At 43.4% G+C, this 19,360-nt stretch overlaps 1 protein-coding gene across 12 annotated transcripts in view; it reads right to left on the reverse strand.

Annotated features, from left to right (window-relative positions):
* uvssa (UV-stimulated scaffold protein A) overlaps positions 1-19,360 on the reverse strand; it is a 124,578-nt gene that overhangs the window by 47,875 nt on the left and 57,343 nt on the right. For 11 of the 12 annotated variants that reach the window (XR_015069048.1, XR_015069047.1, XR_015069031.1 and 8 more), the window contains 2 exons: positions 15,841-15,950; positions 772-900 (listed from right to left, as the gene is read on the reverse strand). Coding sequence is in view for 5 of the 12 variants with exons in the window: in XM_085938334.1 (XP_085794460.1) it covers positions 772-900; positions 15,841-15,950 (239 nt within the window). In the remaining 7 variants the exon portion in view is untranslated. The remainder of the gene's footprint in view (positions 1-771; positions 901-15,840; positions 15,951-19,360) is intronic. The other variant, XM_085938351.1, reaches the window with a different exon arrangement.

Genomic DNA, 19,360 nt, shown 5'->3' on the forward strand with positions numbered 1-19,360 from the left:
TCTTGGGGTCAGGGTATCCGGGCTCTCCCTTAGAGATAGGGTGAGAAGCTCGGTCATCCGGGAGAGACTCGGAGTAGAGCCGCTGCTCCTCCACGTTGAGAGGAGCCAGATGAGGTGGCTCGGGCATCTAATCAGGATGTCTCCTGGACGCCTCCCTGGGGAGGTGTCCCGGGCATGTCCCACCGGGAGGAGACCCCGGGGACGACCCAGGACGCGCTGGAGAGACTATGTCTCTCGGCTGGCCTGGGAACGCCTTGGGATCCCCCGGGATGAGCTGGATGAAGTGGCTGGGGAGAGGGAGGTCTGGGAGTCCCTCCTAAAGCTGCTGCCCCCGCGACTCGACCCCGGATAAGCGGAAGAAGATGGATGGATGGAAAATTTGTGAAAAAAATCACATATAAGTCCCCCACCCAAACTATGACAAAAACCGCGACTAATAGTCCGAAAATTACGGTATACACACACACACACACACACACACACACACACACACACACACACACACACACACACACACACACACACACACACACACATATATACATACATATATTCAAAGGCAGTGTTAATGTTCAATCTGAAAAATGCTACAGTGGCTTAAAATAATAATAATAATAAGTATTTTTTACGAGGTACTTTGTGTAAAAAGTTTGAGAACCACTATAATGATCAAAAAGTAACCAATTGTTGAGACAAAATAAAACCATGATCTCATTCAAAGTCACATTTAAAATCAACTTACCAAAATGTACATACATAACATGAACTCACCATTTTGTTTACTCCTCTCTCAGAGTCAAAGTTCAACTCGCTCAGTTTCAGCAGAGAACATTCCAGGGAAATTTTAAGATCCAGTGCTTTTCTCAAGAGGTGCTGATTAGCACCAGACTTGGTGAAGATCTATAAACATACAAACAAATGTGCTTTATCTTTCAAGATACCATTTTCCCTTTGAAGATACAATTGCAGTCATTAGATTGCAGAGGATAAAAATCAGACTGATGCCCTCAATATGAAAAAGATGCTAAAGAGAAATCATATATGGCTGGATGTCCCTGTATCATAATATGTTGGATTAAGTACCAGATACTGTCGTTTTCTACCACCGAGCACAATTTGCAAAGGGAATTTTTTTTTTTTTTAAGAATAGAATAGAATAGAATGCCTTTCGAATCCGCTCTGTTGGTGGGTCGGTCGATAGATACTACTTAATTGATCCCCGGGGGGAATTTCAGTTGCCAGCAGTATCCACATCCAGAAGTGGATATAGGGTCCAAACATAAAGTGAGAGGGACATAAATAAATCGGCACGGATAAAAAAGACAGTATGAAATGTAAAACTTAGTCCACTGGTGCAGGATTGAAATTATCGGTCAGGTGAGTTGCTTTGCAAATAGAATTGCACAGGGTTAAAGTTTTCAAGTAGTAGCAGCAGCAGACCAGTGAGTGGCTTTTTCATCTAGAATTGCACATGATTTTATACATCTTCAAGCGGTTGTGCAAGTTGAGTGTATAGCATATTAAATATTATATTGTACATGTTATTAAAGTTCCATGGCATCTTTCAGATGCATCTATTTCATTAATATATGGATGTGTTTGCCCCACAATTCAGCTACATCGACGAGAGTATCAGTACAAGGACAGGACGACCAAATGTGACGTGAACAGATTTAGTGAAAATAGGGAAAAGGAAAGTGAGAGACTGGAGTATTGGCAGCGCAGGTGCAGCGGAGAAGCTGCGCAGGATTGGCCTGACAGCAGGCGTCGGAACATGGCTGGTTGCTTGCGGGTTGGGAACAAGCAGGCTGGTAGACCGACTGGCAGGTGTGCAGGAGTCATAGTGGCATGCGTCATCGTGGCAAAGCGAGTTTGCGGTAGGGGTAGGCAGCAGGTCGGGCCAGACAGAGTTCGGAGCAGATCGGGCAAACAGGCAGACAAAACGAAAGACAGAGACGTGGTCAGGAACAGGCAGTGGGTAAGGCCCGGCAGCGTTCAGGGCTGATCGGGCAAAGAAGCAAGCAAGGTTGGCAACGGGAGACAGTCGGAGTATGACCAGCATCACTGGTAGCATCACAGATGAATTGACAAAGGTGTGGCCACCTACATAAGCAAGTGTCGGTGATTAGCTTGATTGCTACAATCAAATGTGCGTAGGAGACAGGTGCTGACCAGGGTGCTGGAGGAGCAGACACGTGACAGGGAGCTGGAGTTGATTACATCGATGCTGGCCACACATGGACATCATTGTTATTAATCGATTTAATCAACATAATTAATGAGATAGTTTCAAAACCCAAATTCTTAATACCCTGACCTTTTTATTCAAGTCTGAATGCTATTTGTTGCCTTAAGTTGTTTTCACTCAAACGTGTCAACTCTGATAGGCGCTGGCTGCCAAAGATTACGTCAAGCACGCAAATAATTTTTTTTTTTTAATTCGATGTTTTACTAGGTAAGTCAATTGAGAACATTTTCTCATTTACAATGGTGACCTGGAGGCAAGGTGTGTGAAGTGTCTTGCCCAAGGACACAACGACACATGACTGTAACAGAGCTAGGGTCAAACCGCCAACCCTCCGGGTACTAATCGACCCTCTCTACTGCCTCAGCCACGGCTATAATAAGATAATAGTGATGTGGAAGACGAGACGCAATGCGTCGACTTCTGTGGGAAGCCCTTTGGATTTGCAAGAAAGGAGATCGTCTTGAAAAGTCAGTTGCCATGTATAGCCTTTTCAAATGCCCATTGAAATATAACAGGAACACGACAATTTGTTGACGCATCTCGACAGTTGTGCTAATGTCGTCTCTCTCCTGTGTAAGCACGCACGTATTGAATAACATCAGTGTGACATTACTTGCTTTAGGACACAAAGAACACACACTTGTGTGTTTTGCTTTTCAGTTATATAAACAAGGTTTTGGGAAAAAAGGGCTTGGATTCAATGCTCAATAGCTGTGTGTAGAAGCACAAGAACTTCATTTTGTAGTTTACTCCAGGTGCATTCATTGACCACTCACACAGTAGGACATCACAAACATCCACCAAAATACTAAATGCACTAAACATCAATGACTAGTATGTGAGCACATTACAGGGGTTAGGTGGATTATATAATTAATTTGACCTGCCAAAATTAGAAGAGGGGGAAAAGAAATTCAATTTGGGTGGGGGATAAATTCATTGGTTCAAAAGTTTTTACTGCCAGACAATGTGACCATATTTTTTTAAACAGAATATATATCTAAGCCGTAGGCAACATTCTTTACTGTTGAATACAGTTGATTATTTATACAAAACAATCACAGCAGCGGGTAAATTGAGTGTAAAAATATAATTGACCATATTTTCCGGACTATGACAATACTTTTTGCACAAGCTTTGAATCCAGCGGCTTGTAGTCCGGTGTGGCGTATGTATGGATTTTTTTGTTATTTTTGTGCTGTCTAATACACTTATACACTCGTTAGTAAAAAAGTTGTGGACCGCTGTTGCTTTGCTAGGCGGAGGGATATGTGACCAGACGCACTGGGGAGGCAAATAGTGCTGCACAATTGACACGAACAAGAGACAGAACGAAATCAATTTTTCACATTACTGGAGAAAGGTAGCCCTCATTATGGGGGACAAAAGAATTGCATATTATGCCGTTTATAAGTTAAGGCAGTCAATTTGACACTTAACGAAGGAACAGAGCCATTGTATCTACTGCAGAGGTTTCCTCCAGCCAGTAGAGGGCACTGGGCTATTGTTGACGACATCTTGTTGCGTCACCCTTTTCAGTATTTTTCTTTTCCCGGGTTCATGTCTTCGGAGATTTACATGTAGCTCGTATCGCATTGCCAACTTTACCCCTGTAAGTGGTCCCATTTTACTTATTGTTACTTGTGTGTTGCTCGTGTTCCCTGCACATTAAGATTATTATGGTTGTCGCTGAGATTTAAGCATGTTTGCAGAGCTCCATCATCTGTCAATAAACGTATGTTAATAAAAGGTATGCGTCCCCAAAGAACTATCTTTTTACTGACAATCCTCTTTGTGGACATTCTCTTACAAATGGTAATCAAACATTAAAATACCTGTGTTTTATAGTCCGGTAGGCCTTATATGGGAACAAAACAAGATTATAGTCCGGTGCGATTTATATATGAACAAAACAAGATTTTCCCCTAATTTTAGCTGGTGCGGTTTATAATAAGGTGTGGTTTATAGTCTAGAAATTATGGTTCTATTATTTTTCTTCCACAAAAGATAATGTTGAAAATTGTTCGGCTAAGCAAAATATTTAAAAAATATGTAAACTCAAATATTTACAAATAAATAAACTACCGTAACTTTCGAGCTATAAACTGCACCGGAGTATAAGCCGCACCAGCTAAAATTTGTGATTTTTTTCGTTTTATACTTATTTAAGCCGCACCAGACTATAAGCCGCACGTGCGCACGAGTTATTTACAAAGACAGTACACAGGAAGCCTTTTTAAAGTCTTAATCACGTTAACATTTTGTCATAAACACGGAAGTAACAGCACTAGCTGGGCTAAAGTTTTAATAGCATTAACATTTCATTGTAAACACGGAAGTAACATAACTAGCTGGACTAAAGTTTTAATAACATTAGCATTTTGTTGCAAACACGGAAGTGACAGCACTAACTAGGCGGGTAAAAAAAAAAAAAAACCCATACCAGTCAACAAAGTCACTGAGAACCGTCTTTGTCTTCCTCCTGTCCACTGAAACCAGCAAAATCTTCCTCCTCAGTGTCCGATTGGAATATGCGTGTAAAGCTGCCACATGATCGCGTAAGGTTTTTAATGTTTAATTCCCTATTGTAAGAGAATGTACACAAAGATGATTGTCAGGAAACAGATGATTATTTAGGCCCGCATAACTTTTATTATCATGACAGCACAACAGCGGTCCACAGCCTTTTTATGAGTGTATAAGTGCATTAGTCATGAGAAAAATCACAGCAAAAAAACTATATAAGCCATACCAGACTATAAGATGCAGGGTTCAAAATTGGAGAAAAAAGTAGCGGCTTATAGTCCGAAGATTACGGTAGCTTTTAAAAAAGCCAGTTCAGGAGTAAAGGAGAACTAAGTATTTTTTTATTGCAGTGTTTTTTCTAGAACAGTGGTTCTTAACCTTGTTGGAGGTAACGAACCCCACCAGTTTCATATGCACATTCACTGAACCCCAGTTCGTGCATTTTTTTTTTTTTTTTTTTAATTCAAGACATAGATGGTTTTTTTTTTACTGGTGCACAAAATGAGCCGTGCATGAACATCACCTTGTTCAAAGAACAAAACCAACACAATGCATGAACTCAACAAATTACATATTGGCAAATCTGAATTTACACAATAAATCAGGTTTGTTCGGACCTCCTCAGTGGAGGCTCTGTCGAACCCCTAAGACTGACTCACTGAACCCCTAGGGTTCGATCGAACCAAGATTAAGAACCACTGTCCTAGAATATTACGAGAACTACCTTGGTGTATGTGACTGTTTTTTTTACAGTAAAGTTGAATTGGTTTCAAAATAAAATCCAATGAAAAAGAATACATTGTTGATTTGGATTTGCTTTTAATTAGTATAAATTGATGTACAGATAAGTCATACTGTACATCAAGTTATCGTATCAAAATTGCCTTTATCACATCGAATTGTATCATTCCAAAAAAGCGATATGTTGCTTTGTGTCAAATCATTGGCTTTACATCGAAATTTATTGTATCGGTCATAAAACGTATTGTTACACCCCTAATATATATATATATATATATATATATATATATATATATATATATATATATATATATAGAAGTAATGCACATGTATTTAAGTGTTGTAGCTTATTGCACATTGGGGTAGGGTACAAGGTTGAATAGAGTGAAGAATATGATCATATAAGAAGTGCGTTAGCAGTAGTTATTTTTGGTTTATAGCTCAGGGACGATGGCCTTGAATCAGTTTGAGTGTGTCTTGGGAGCTCTGTAGCGCCAACCTCAGGGCAATAGTTGAAAAATATGATGTTCTATGTTTTGAATCCGTGGCAATGTTAGTCGCTCTGCTGAGGTAGCGGGAGTTGGCAATGTCTTCTTAGGGATGGGAGAGGGCAGCCAATGATTTTCGCTGTATCTCTCTTCTGTTAACAATGGTGCACCCAGCAGACCACACCATGATGCAGCATGCTAGGATGCTCTTGATTGGTTTGGTAGAAACTCACCAGGAGCTGCGTCTTGAGACATATTTTTTCCTTAGCACTCTCGGGAAGTGTAGTCGCTGTTGAGCTTTCTTAACTGCTGTAGTGTTGACAGTCTAGGAGAGGTTGTCTGAGATGTGCACGTCCAGGAGGTAGAATGAGTGGACCTTTTTGACGCAGGTCATGATGACTGACTCCACGTTACGGCTGCTTGCCCTCTACAGCATTTCTGTGTGCGGCACTTTGTCCTTCCATGTGATGCCAAAGATCTTCTGAAGGCATCTCACATGGAAGGTCTCCAGGCTTCTCAGATGGCAGCTGAAAATAGTCCATGCCTCGCATCCATACAGTAGTGCAGTGATGCATACTGCTCTGTAGACCAGCACTTTGGTGTGGAGTTTGAGGTTGCTGTTCTGAAAAACCCTTCTCCTTAGGCGACCAAAGGATGCTGATGCTTGCTTGAGCCGATCTTGAATCTCGACATCCATTGAGCAGGTGTCAGACATGATGCACCCCAGGTATTTGAAGGTGGGCACTGTGGGCAGCTGTTGCCCTGCTGCTGTGAAAGTTATTGTTGGGTTTTGTAAGAAGTCAGCACTGAACTGACAGAGTACTTTTGTCTTATGGGTGTTGATCATCAGCCCCATTCTGGTATATGCAGTTACGGCTGCCGAAAGGATGTTTTGCAGAACCTCTGGTTGGTGTGTGAGCAACCAGGGCACAGTCATCGACTTATTGTAGCTCAATTATGGTCTCCGAGGTCAGCATGTAGCCTCCTGATGTTAAACAAGTTACCATCGAGCCTGAAGTCTATGGTAACTCCAGCCTGCTGCTCTATCCTCCTGCGTAGCAGACGAGGAAGATGTTAAAGAGAACTGGAGCGAGCACACATCCTTGGTGCACTCCAGTTTTTACACCAAAGGCCTCTGAGCTGTGTCTTCTTTCTATCACTCGGGCCATCATCCCAGAATGAAACTGCACAAGGATGATGAGAAACTTGGGTGGTCACCCAAATCTCTTCAGGACTTGCCACAGTAGGTCCCTGTTCACTGTGTCGGATGCCTTTGAAAGATCAACAAAGGCAATGAACAAGTCCTTGTGCTGCTCCCAACATTTCTCTTGGAGCCACCGTGCCACAAAGATCATGTCAACTGTCCCTGTCTTTCCGAAAACCACACTGCAACTCTGGGGTGACCCGTTCTGATATTGCTGAGATGAGTCTGCTGAGATGAGTCTGCGGAGCATGACCTTGGCAAGGACCTTTCAAGCAGTGGCCAAAAGAGAGATACCCCTACTATTGGAGCAGAGGGATTTATCTCCTTTGTTCTTATAGATGATAATAATGTTGGCATCTTTCCACTATTGTGGACACATTCTTGACTCCACACATCAATGTAGAGATGCAGTGTCCGTGTACAGAGGTAGCCTCCTTCCTTGAGGAGTTCAGCCGGGATGCTGTCAGGTCCAGGGGATTTATTGTTTTTCACGGTTTTGACTACGTGCAGGATTTCCTTGAAGTTTGGGGGGAGGTGGAGATCTGGCAAGCTAGGATGTTTAGGGAGCTCTGGAAGGACACGGGTCCAGTGGTTCAGCACGGTGTTAAATACATATACGTATATACATAATAATTGTAAACATCGCTCGCCATGTTGCGGTTCGTTTATCGCGGTTTCACTACATTGCGGATTTTTTTTCCAAATTAAAAAAAAATCAAATTCAAAATAAAGTTCAAAATTGAGGAATTATGGCACGAAAGTTGCCCTCCCGCCAGCAGAAGGCAGGGAGTGCCCACACAATTGTAGTGCGTACACTTGTACCTTTTTATACAAAAAATTATCATAAAAAGAGTTCTAAAAACATATTTACACTGTTGTACCTTGTTATAGAATTTTTTTAAATAAAAATAAGAGTTCTAAAAACATATTTACAGTACACTTATACCTTGTTATAAAAAATATAATAATTAAAGCTGTTCTAAAAACATATTTACAGTATGTGTTAAGAATTCTCCATGTTATGTTATTCAGCCGTGCTTTGGTTTGAGGAAGGGTGCTTTATTTTGAATGTCAATTTCAGGCAATACCACCTCCTGTTTCACGTTACTAAACATATGTCGGTTACAGACAATGCAAGTGGGTTTTCTAACAAGAGAAATGAACTATCACGTGTCTAAGCTTTAGGACAATTTAGTATTGCTCCAAATGTTCGTTTACATTCCTTTAGAGGTCCGTTTTCGCGTGTTAGCACGATCGCGAGTTAGAATCTTTCCGCTAATTTGTTAGCCTGCCTAGTAATTCTTAACATGTTACACGCACACACGTATATTATTATCCATCCATTTTCTTCCGCTTATCCGGGGTCGGGACGCGGGGGCAGCAGCTTTAGGAGGGACTCCCAGACCTCCCTCTCCCCAGCCACTTCATCCAGCTCATCGCGGGGGATCCCAAAGCGTTCCCAGGCCAGCCGAGAGACAGTCTCTCCAGCGCGTCCTGGGTCGTCCCCGGGGTCTCCTGCCGGTGGGACATGCCCGGAACACCTCCCCAGGGAGGCGTCCAGGAGGCATCCTGATGAGATGCCCGAGCCACCTCATCTGGCTCCTCTCAACGTGGAGGAGCAGCGGCTCTACTCCGAGTCTCTCCCGGATGACCGAGCTTCTCACCCTATCTCTAAGGGAGAGCCCGGACACCCTGCGAACGAAAGTCATTTCGGCCGCTTGTATCCTGGATCTCGCTCTTTCGGTCACGACCCATACCTCATAGGTGAGGGTAGGAGCGTAGATCGACCGTTAAATCGAGAGCTTTGCCATTTGGCTCAGCTCTCTCTTCACCACGACGGACCGGTACAGAGTCCGCACTACTGCCGACGCTGCACCGATCCGCCTGTCGATCTCGCGCTCCATCCTACCCTCACTCGTGAACAAGACCCCAAGATACTTGAACTCCTCCACTTGGGGCAGGATCTCATCCCCGTTCCGGAGAGGGCATTCCACCCTTTTCCGACCGACGACCATGGACTCGGATTTGGAGGTGCCGACCCTCATCCCGACCGCTTCACACTCGGCTGCGAACCGCTCCAGTGAGAGCTGGAGATCACGGCCTGAAGAAGCCAACAGCACCACGTCATCTGCAAAAAGCAGTGACACGATGCTGAGGTCCCCAAACCGGACTCCCTCAACGGCTCGGCTGCGCCTAGAAATTCTGTCCATAAAAATTATGAACAGAATTGGTGACAGAGGGCAGCCTTGGCGGAGTCCAATCCTCACTGGGAATGAATCCGACTTACTGCCGGAAATGCGGACCAAACTCTGGCATCGGTGATACAGGGATCGAACCGCCCTTATCAGTTGGCTCGGCACCCCGTACTCGTAGTCGAGATCAGCAGCACACCATCTCCACTGTAAACAGTGTTGACCGTGCACTGCTTCCCCCTCCTGAGACGCCGGATGGTGGACCAGAATTTCCTCGAAGCCGTCCGGAAGTCATTCTCCATGGCCTCACCAAACTCCTCTCACGCCCGGCCGGGTTTTTGCCTCATCAACCGCCGAAGCCGCGTTCCGATTGGCCATCCCGACCCCTTTGGCCCCTCCTATAGGTGGTGAGCCCATTGGAAGGGGGACCCACGTTTTCTTTTCGGGCTATGCCCGACCGGACCCAATGGGCAAAGGCCCGGCCACCAGGCGCTCGCCTTCGAGCCCCACCTCCAGGCCTGGCTCCAGAGAGGGGCCCCGGTGACCCGCGTCCGGGCGAGGGAAAACTACGCAAACCCCTCCACCACGATAAGGTGACGACTCACGGAAGTGGTACATTATTATATTTTCAATATTTATAGACACTTTTCTGCATGTTATTTATACTATTAATGTTTGATTTACATGTTTGAAACAATTATTTAATGTTCTAATAATAAAATATGTACTTTAATGATTTCATATACATTCATTGACACAAAAAATGACGAGAGGGTGACCCTACTTTGCGGGTTTCACTTATCGCGGGTGGTTTTTGGATCCAATTATCCGCGATAAGTTGCAAGCAAATGTTTGGGCACCCCTAGTCATTTTCAAGATTTCTTTCTAAATCATTGGTTGTTCGGATCAGCAATTTCAGTTAAATATCATAGCAGACAAACACAGTGATATTTTAGAAGTGAAATGAAGTTTAGAGGATTTACAAAAAGTGTGCAATCATTACTTAAACAAAAATAGGCAGGTGCATACATTTGGGCACCCCAATAGAAAAGTGACATTAATATTGACTAGATCCTCCTTTTGCAGATATAACAACCTCTAAACGCTTCCTATAGCTTCCAATGAGACGCTGGATTCTGATTGAAGGTATTTTGACCATTATCCCTTTACAAAGTCAAAGTCCGCTTTATTGTCAATTTCTTCACATGCCAGGCACACAAAGAGATCGAAATTACGTTTCCCACCGTCCCACGGTGACTAGACAGTACACAACACGCACTTCAAACAGCACAAAGAGTAAAAACGAACAGACAAGAGCAACAAATAAGTAATAAGCAAATAACCCAAATAATAAACAATAAATAAATAAATAAATAGACAAATAAGAGCAGCAAAATGGAGCAAGCGCGCTAATAGCAGACAGCCAGATCATAGCGCAAAAGAACAGGACGTCATGTAGCAGAGGGTGGAGGGGGGAGGGAATTCAGGATCCGGACAGCTTGGAGCACGAAGCTGTCCCCGAGTCTGGTGGTGCGGGAGCGCAGGCATCTGTATCTCTTCCTAGAGGGCAGAAGTACAAACAAAGAGTGAGCGGGGTGACTCTCATCACACACAATCGCAGCCGCTTTGCGGGTGAGACGGGAGGCGTAAACTTCCTTCAGGGAGGGGAGTGGAGCCCCGATGATTTTACTCGCAGTGGTCACTATGCGCTGCAGGGCCTTCATGTTGTACTCAGAGCAGCCACCACCCCACACAGCGATGCAGCTGGAGAGGACGCTCTCAATGGTGCCACGGTAGAATGTGGTCATGACGGCGGGAGGAGCACTTGCCCGCCTGAGTTTCCGCAGAAAGTACAGGCGGCGCTGGGCCTTCTTCGCCAGCGACGCAGTGTTGGTGGTCCAGGAGAGGTCCTCACTGATGTGCACCCCCAGGAATCTGGTGCTGCTCACTCTCTCTACCACAGCTCCGTCGACGGTCAGCGGCAGGTGGTGGGTGTGACCCTTCCGGAAGTCAATGATAATCTCCTTGGTCTTGTTGACGTTCAGCAGAAGGTTGTTGTCCCTGCACCAAGCGGCCAAAAGGTCGACCTCCGATCTGTAGTGAGTCTCGTCGCCACCGGTGATCAGACCCACCACAGTCGTGTCGTCGCCATATTTCAGCACGCGGTTGCTGCCGTAGGTCGCAGTGCAGTCATGCATCAGCAGGGTGAAGAGCAGCGGACTGAGCACGCAGCCTTGAGGGGCCCCCGTGCTCAGCGTGATGCTGCCGGAGACACTGTCGCCCACACGCACTACTTGAGGCCTCTGACAGAGGAAGTCCAGTAGCCAGTTGCAAAGGGAGGTACTGAGGCCCAGCTTGACAAGTTTGCAAATCAGACGCTGTGGAACAATGGTGTTGAATGCAGAACTGAAGTCCACAAACAGCAATCTCACATACGAGTCCCTGTTCTCCAGGTGGGTGAGGGCAGAGTGGAGGGCAGAGCAGATGGCATCCTCGGAGGACCGATTGGGTCGGAAGGCAAACTGGAAGGGGTCCACGGTGGGGGGAAGAACAGATCTGACGTGCGCCAAGACAAGCCTCTCAAAGCACTTCATGACAATGGGGGTCAGTGCCACAGGGCGGTAGTCATTGAAGCAGGAGGGAGCAGGATTTTTCGGCACAGGTATGATGGTGGCAGCCTTGAAGCAAGACGGGACGACGGCCTGCCGCAGTGAAATGTTAAAGATGTCCGTGAAGACATCCACCAGCTCCTCAGCGCAGTCCTTCAGCGCCCGTCCCGGGATGTTGTCCGGGCCCGCCGCCTTACGGGTGTTGATAGCAGCAAGCGTCTTCCTCACGCTAACGGCAGAGAGGCACAGAGGCTGCTCGTCCGGATGGGGAGGGGTCTTCAGCGGGCAATTAGAAAGTAGATAAGACCACTTAAAATCAAGTCAATAGAGCATTGTAGTGGTTAACTCTGACCACTTGATGGCAGAGTTGTTCTTGCTGGCTCATAGAGAGGTGACAAACTGCAAGCCCATCCCACATGGGAGAACGACGGAAAATGTAGTTGTAGAGTTATGGAGGAAGAAGTCAGAGAGTGAGAGAAAATGGCGAAACGAGAGCGATCGGCTTTCAAGTATCTTCCAACGGAGCAAACTATTGCTCTTTGTGATAGCGGTAAAGCAAAATGATGGAGCGAATTTAGAGGAGATGGTTGTGAGTACACGACAGGCACCGAAGTCCGCATCACAAGCCACCGCTGACTCAAACATACACTTGTACACTTGTTACAAAAAAATATATAATAATTGAAGCTGTTCTAAAAACATATTTACAGTATGTGTTAAGAATTCTTCACGTTATTTAGCCATGCTTTGGTTTGGGGAAGGGTGCTTTATTTTGAATGTCATTTTCAGGCCGTTAATAGTGTGTGCTTTGTGCCACAGGTCGAATGAATCGCCGTCATCTGACGAGTATTCTGATGCGGGATACAGTGACGTACAAATACATCCCTTCTAAATAGCAAAACACGCACAAGCATTTTGAGCACCCACGCAAACATCTCTGTAAATAGCCCAACATTTGTAAATAGGTTGTCAAATGTTGCTGTTTGCGCACGTTATCAAATATATAAATAAATGTTTTTGCCGCCAAAAACACATTTTCATTATTTTTGTTCATGTTTTATCGAAGGTGTTGCGTTTTGAGCAAGGAAAACAAAGATGTGGAGTAACAGTTGGTTCTTTATTGGCAAGATCTTGGGTTCTTTAATGGCTGTCAGTACACGAGGCACTGCAGCAGACAAAAAAACTACCCCTATTCTCCAGGTCAGAAGGTTTTATACTTTTCGGAAAATGAAAAGGGGGCAAAGCAAAAGGATGTCCTTATAAGGTAAATCTCTGCTCTGCTGTCACCTGACCATTTGGTATCGTCACCTGACCATTTGGTATCTATGTGTATTGGAGAGTCACTGCCCTGTGTGTGTGTGTGCTGTGTCAGGAGTCTGTGCCTATGTGTATTGAAAGGTGACAAAGGTCTGTGTGCTGTATCCGCGTTCTGATTGAGCAGTTATGTTTATATAGAATAAGAGGATTTGCACATATATGCCCATGAAAAAGTATGAATTTGTCTAACCTTATAACCGTATTTTTCGGACTATAAATCGTGTTTTTTTTTTTCATAGTTTGGGTGGGGGTGCGACTTATACTCAGGAGCGACTTATATGTGAATTTTTTCACAAATTTTGAAAGTTCAAAAATGTGCGATGTAGTGAAACCGCGATAAACAAACCGCGATGTAGCAAAGGATTACTGTAATTTGAACTGGACGTGACGTCAGCGGCGCGGCGGTTGTTTACATAAAGGACAAAGAATTTGATCATTGGATGATGAAGGACCCCACGTTTGAAAGATTTAATGATTTGGAGTGACACAAGGTTTGAAAAACTTATTTATGTTATAGATATTGAATATATTTTATTTTGTGTAGCAACTTGTATATGTTTTTATCGTTACAGTTCAGTAGTTGTTGGCTTGTTGAACTTTTGTTTTGTTCAATAAAGAGCCGTTTACCAAACCTGGTATTTTGTTAACGTTACAATATAGTTATATACTAGATCTGTCCGGCGCAGGTGCGGCGTTGTTGACATAAAGGATGAGGAATTTGATCGATGGATTTCATGATTTGGAGTGACACAGATGGTTTGATAATATTGTTATATAGTTATTTGATATATACTTTATATATCGTCATATGGGTCTGTGGAATAATTAGAAATGTTACGACAAGTCCGACGTCAGCGGCGCATACGCGGCGCATACGCGGCGCATACGCGGCGCATACGCGGCGCATTGTTTACATAAAGGACGATCGATGGATTTAATGAATTGGAGTGACAGATGGTTTGATAAACGTGTTATTCATGTAATAGTTATTTGAATAACTCTGAATGTTACGTCAGGCCCGTTCTCAGCTCCTCGTTTGTGTATGTGTCACGTTAGCATACTGTATTGTTTAACCTGTTGTTGCTGGTTCATGTCTTGGTGTTGGATTTTGAGTTATAAATTTGCCCCAAAAGTGTGACTTATACTCCGGAGCGACTTATATGTTTTTTTTTTCACTTTATTGTGCATTTTATGGCTGGTCCGACTTATACTCCGGAGCGACTTTAAGTCCGAAAAATACGGTATGTACATGTTGCTGTTGCTCACACTTCAAAGGGAGGGGCTGTTGAGATGTTTGAGACGTCACTGTTGTTTGTTATATTGACACTTTTATTTATTGTCTATTGTTTATTTAATCACGGGTATCTACTCCATCTACTGCAGTTTTTTCTCTTAATTTGTTTGTCGTTTATGTCGTTTCCAATGTTTATATTGTCTTTCGGTTTATATATTTAATTATTATTTCCCGCCCTTTCCTTCCTAGCCCCCATCCTTTTTCCATTATTTTGCTCATTTGATTTCAGTCTTCCACATTACAAAAAAAAGCTTGATAGTTGAAACCTGAGGAGTGAATTATCTTTAGCATTTATTTTTTACTGTATAAATAATTGTATTTGATTCATAGTGCAAGTGTGGATAAAGTGCAGAGTAGTTTATGGCTCCATTTTAAAAGGCTCCAAACCTTTACAGCTAGAAATGTTAAGGCCACAGTATATTCAATTTAAATTGTCCTATAAAATAATCTGCAGTATATAATTACGAAGATATGATAAATCTCACCGAAATAATTCGAGGATGGTTCAAGCTTCAAAGTATCATCAACGTTGATTGTACTGTCATAATTGTATTTGTACATTCCTCAAATAAAACAGGCTGTAATATAATAATGGTTGTAAAAGAGCAGTTGCTTGCTGTTGCAATATACTGCATTTAATCTATGATTCGATTAATCAACTAATAGCAACTACAATCGGTGAAATGTCGACTAGCAAAATAATCGTTTGTGACAGCCCAAGGTGATAGTTATTGGATAACTGACACACACTCCATTAGTACTCAACATTAAGCTATTTTATTCATGTGATATTCATTAAATGTGACAGGGAGTGCAGAAAATGAAACCTGAATTAGAAATGTGTGTGCGTATGTGTGTGCCTGCGCATTTGTGGCCGCGTGTGTGTGGGGGGCTGGGTTTTATAACCTCTGATACCTCCAACTACGTCCTGTCAGCCCCTCGCCACCCTAGGTAAACTGTCTAGGACCGCCACGTTACTTGAGCCACTCAGTAGCCCTAATGTATTGCATTAAAAATTTATAGAGTTAGAAGGACGTTACTTCTTGTTTTATATGTGTGTTCGTGTTCCCAGTTGTTGAATGTGTGACATATTTAAAGGTAAACCATCAGCGACTTGAAGTTATTGTATCAGTGAAAAACAACAGTTATTGGACATCCCTAAAATGAATGTACAGAAATGAGAAATGTTTTTTTTTTTGTGTTGGTTCTGCATGTACAAACCTGAACCCAATGCCGTAGAGCAGGTAGGTGCTTGGTAATTAGTAGTCTTTGTAGATCGAACAACGTAGAAACTACAGCTTCATTATCCTCCGTCTCCTCTACATGAAAACCTGCGTCAAATTAAATAAATAGGACGTAACTATATGAGTGCTTGCTGTTCGTCATTTAAATAAGGAGACGCTCAGCTCCACACGGGGACAGAGTATTCAATCATGCAGAAACCAAGTATCCCGTTGTCCCATACATTCCCGAGCGTTCAATATGGAAAAAAAGCAGATTTCAAGTTGACTTTTTCGGCTTCTTCTTTTCAGCTTCTTCCACCTTTCCCTTTTTGATCTCAGCCACCAATGACAAGCCGGTTTAACGCAGCAGAAAACAGTAGAGGTCAGTGTCCAGCAGTGTCAAAGCACAATGAAGTTACAGATAAGGACGCCCTGTCATAACTAGCAAGCTGACAGCGGACAAGCTAAACCTGAACAAAATGAGGATATTCTAGCGCTTACTTTGTCAGTAAAAAGTACAGACAGCATGGTACATATTCACCGCTTTTGTTTTTTTTTTTCCATTTGGGAGGAGGTTAGGGTTAGGGTTAAATGAGAAAAATAATACAATTACAAGCTAATCTTTATTACAAATCATTCCATACTGGAAACATTAAAAGGTGAATAATACAGTAAAAACCAGGAACAACGTAAATAATTATTGTGATAAATATGACATAAATGCAAGCTTAAATAAAAAAAAAACACAAAAAAAAAAACATACATCTTTTAGAAAATTCAGACATTATTCCAGGTCACTCAAATATATGAAGGACAAAGAGTGCCAAAATTTAATTTATAATGAAATAAATGCTTAAAATGTGTGATGAAGTATTAAATCACTATCATTATCATAATCTTCTAATCCGGTGCTCTCATCCTGGGTTCGGTGAGTCGTTCTCAGGGGTTCAGCAGAGTCTCCACTGCGGAGGTTCGAACACACCTGATTTAATGTCACACTGATTTGCAGGTATGTAATTTGTTTTGAGCTCATGCATTGTGTTGGTTGTTCTTTGAACAAGGTGATGTTCATGCACTGCTCATTTTGTGCACCAGTAATAAACATCGATGTCTAGAATTTGAAAAAAAAAACATTTTCACAAAAGAGGGGTTCGGTGAATGCGCATATGAAACTGGTGGGGTCCGGTCCCTCCAATAAGGTCAAGAACCACTGCTCTAACGCTTTTCCGAGGTTGGGTCACGGCAGCAGCAGTTTAAGCTGGAAAGCCCCGACTTCCTTCTCCCTAACCACTTTGTCCAGCTCCTCCAAAACGTTCCCGAAGCACCCAGGAAGACAGTATCTCCAGCATGTTTCAGGTTGTCCTTGGGGCCTCTTCCCAGTGGGACATGGTTGAAGCACCTCATCAGAAGGGCGTCCAACAATCAACTGCCAAAGCCACCTCTTCTGGCTCTTCTCAATGGAGAGGAGAAATGGCTTGACTCTCCTGGATGACTGATATTTTCCCATTAGTTCTATGTGGAAAATTTATTTCAGCCGCTTGTATACTGGATCTTATTATTTCGGTCACAAGTTGAGGGTAGGAGCATTGATCAACCAGAAGATTAACATTCCAGCTCAGCTCCCTCTTCGCTATAATGGACTGGTAAGAGTCTTCATCACAGAAGACGCTGCACCAATCCACCTGTCAATTTCCCACTCCATTATCCCCTTACTCAACAAGACCCCAAGACACTTGAACTCATCCACTTGGGGCAGGACCTCAGGGCAGGACCCTTTTTGAACTTAGCACCATGGTCTAAGATTTGGAGGCAGTGATTTTCATTCCAACTACTCCAAACTCAGCTGTGAACCTCTCCAGTGAAAGTTGAAGATCCCGGCTTGAAGAACCCAACAATGCCACATTAGCAGCAAAAAGCAGAGATGCAATACTTAGATTAAAGAACCTAACACCCACAAACACCCCGGCTGCGCATAGAAATTCTGCCAATGAATGCTATGAAGAGAATTGATTACAAAAGGCAGCATCTTAACCCTCACTGGGAAAAAAAACGTCTGACTTACTGCCAGCAATCCGGACCAAACTCTGATACTAGTCAGACAGCGCATACTCAGGCATCTGGTACCCCATAATGCTGGAGCACCCCCATAAGATCCCCTTGAGTACACAGCCAAACGCTTTCTACAAGTCCACAAAGTACATATAGACTGGTTGAGCAAACTCACATGCACTTTCGAGTCCCCTGCTGAGGGTGGAGAGCTGGTTCAGTGTTCCAATCAAAAGACAAAAATCACACTGACCCAGAACCCTCCTGAATTTGAGATTCAATGTCCTGATGGAACCTCCTCTCCAGCACTACCAAGTAGCCTTTAACAGAGAGGCTGAGGTGTCATTCGCCTGTACTTAAAAAACACCCGTCTTCCTTCTTAAAGAGGGAAACCACCAACCCAGTCTTCCAATTTAGAGGCACTGTGGCCCATGCAATGTTGCAGAGATGTACCATCCAGGACAGCCCCACATCATCCAGAGCCTTAAGGACATTGGTATAAAACATTGGCACACAGTGTAATTTTATTTGGCTTGCAAGGCAATACAAAATTATTGCATTATTGTACAATAAAAAGTGACCTGCCGGTATTAAACTGCACATTTACCGCTCATACTACAAATCCCACAATGCCCTACCGTTTTGGCGCGTCAATCAGGACAGGACCCAGAAACGCTCTCGTCTGCAACAATTGTCAACGCAATCTAGAGTTACAGCTGTCTCCGAGCTACCCCTTCCTAAAAATAGCATAAAGAAAGGCAGAAAACAGGAGCTTTAAGACAAGACAAACCGTCTTTTAGGTATATATTTTTTTTAAATGGTGGAGTTAGAATATCTGTTTACATATGTATTAGATGGACTGGTTTGTCTTGTATGTAGAGTCAACGTGGATATAACTAAAGCAAGGATCAGGAACCTTTTTGGCTGAGAGAGCCATGAACACCACATACCGTATTTTCAGGACTATAAGCCGCTACTTTTTGCACAAGCTTTGAACCCTGCGGCTTGAAATCCGGTGCAGCGTATCTATGGATTCTTTGTGATTTTTTGTGATGTGTAATACACTTATACACGTTACTAAAAAGATTGTGGACCGTTGTTGTGCGGCCCCGCTTTGCTGGGCGGAGGGATATCTGACCAGACACACGGTCACTTGGGAGAAGAGTAGTGTTTTGTTCATCCGTCAGGCAAATAGTGCCGCATAATTGACACAAACAAGAGACAAAACAAAATCAAGACGGACATTACTGGAGAAAGGAAGCTTTTATACACAAACCCTCATTATGGGGGACAAAAGAAATGCATATGATGCCGCTTTTATGTTAAAGGCAGTTGATTTGGCTCTTAAATAAGGAAACTGAGCTGCTGAATCTACTGTAGAGGTTTCCTCTGGCCACTAGAGGGCACTGGGCTATTGGTGATGACATCTTGTTGCGTCACTCTTTTCAGTTTCCTGCACATTACGGTTATAA

Source organism: Syngnathus leptorhynchus, chromosome 2, assembly GCF_054491065.1.
Source record: "Syngnathus leptorhynchus isolate UIUO chromosome 2, UIUO_Slep, whole genome shotgun sequence".
Lineage (NCBI taxonomy): Eukaryota > Metazoa > Chordata > Actinopteri > Syngnathiformes > Syngnathidae > Syngnathus > Syngnathus leptorhynchus.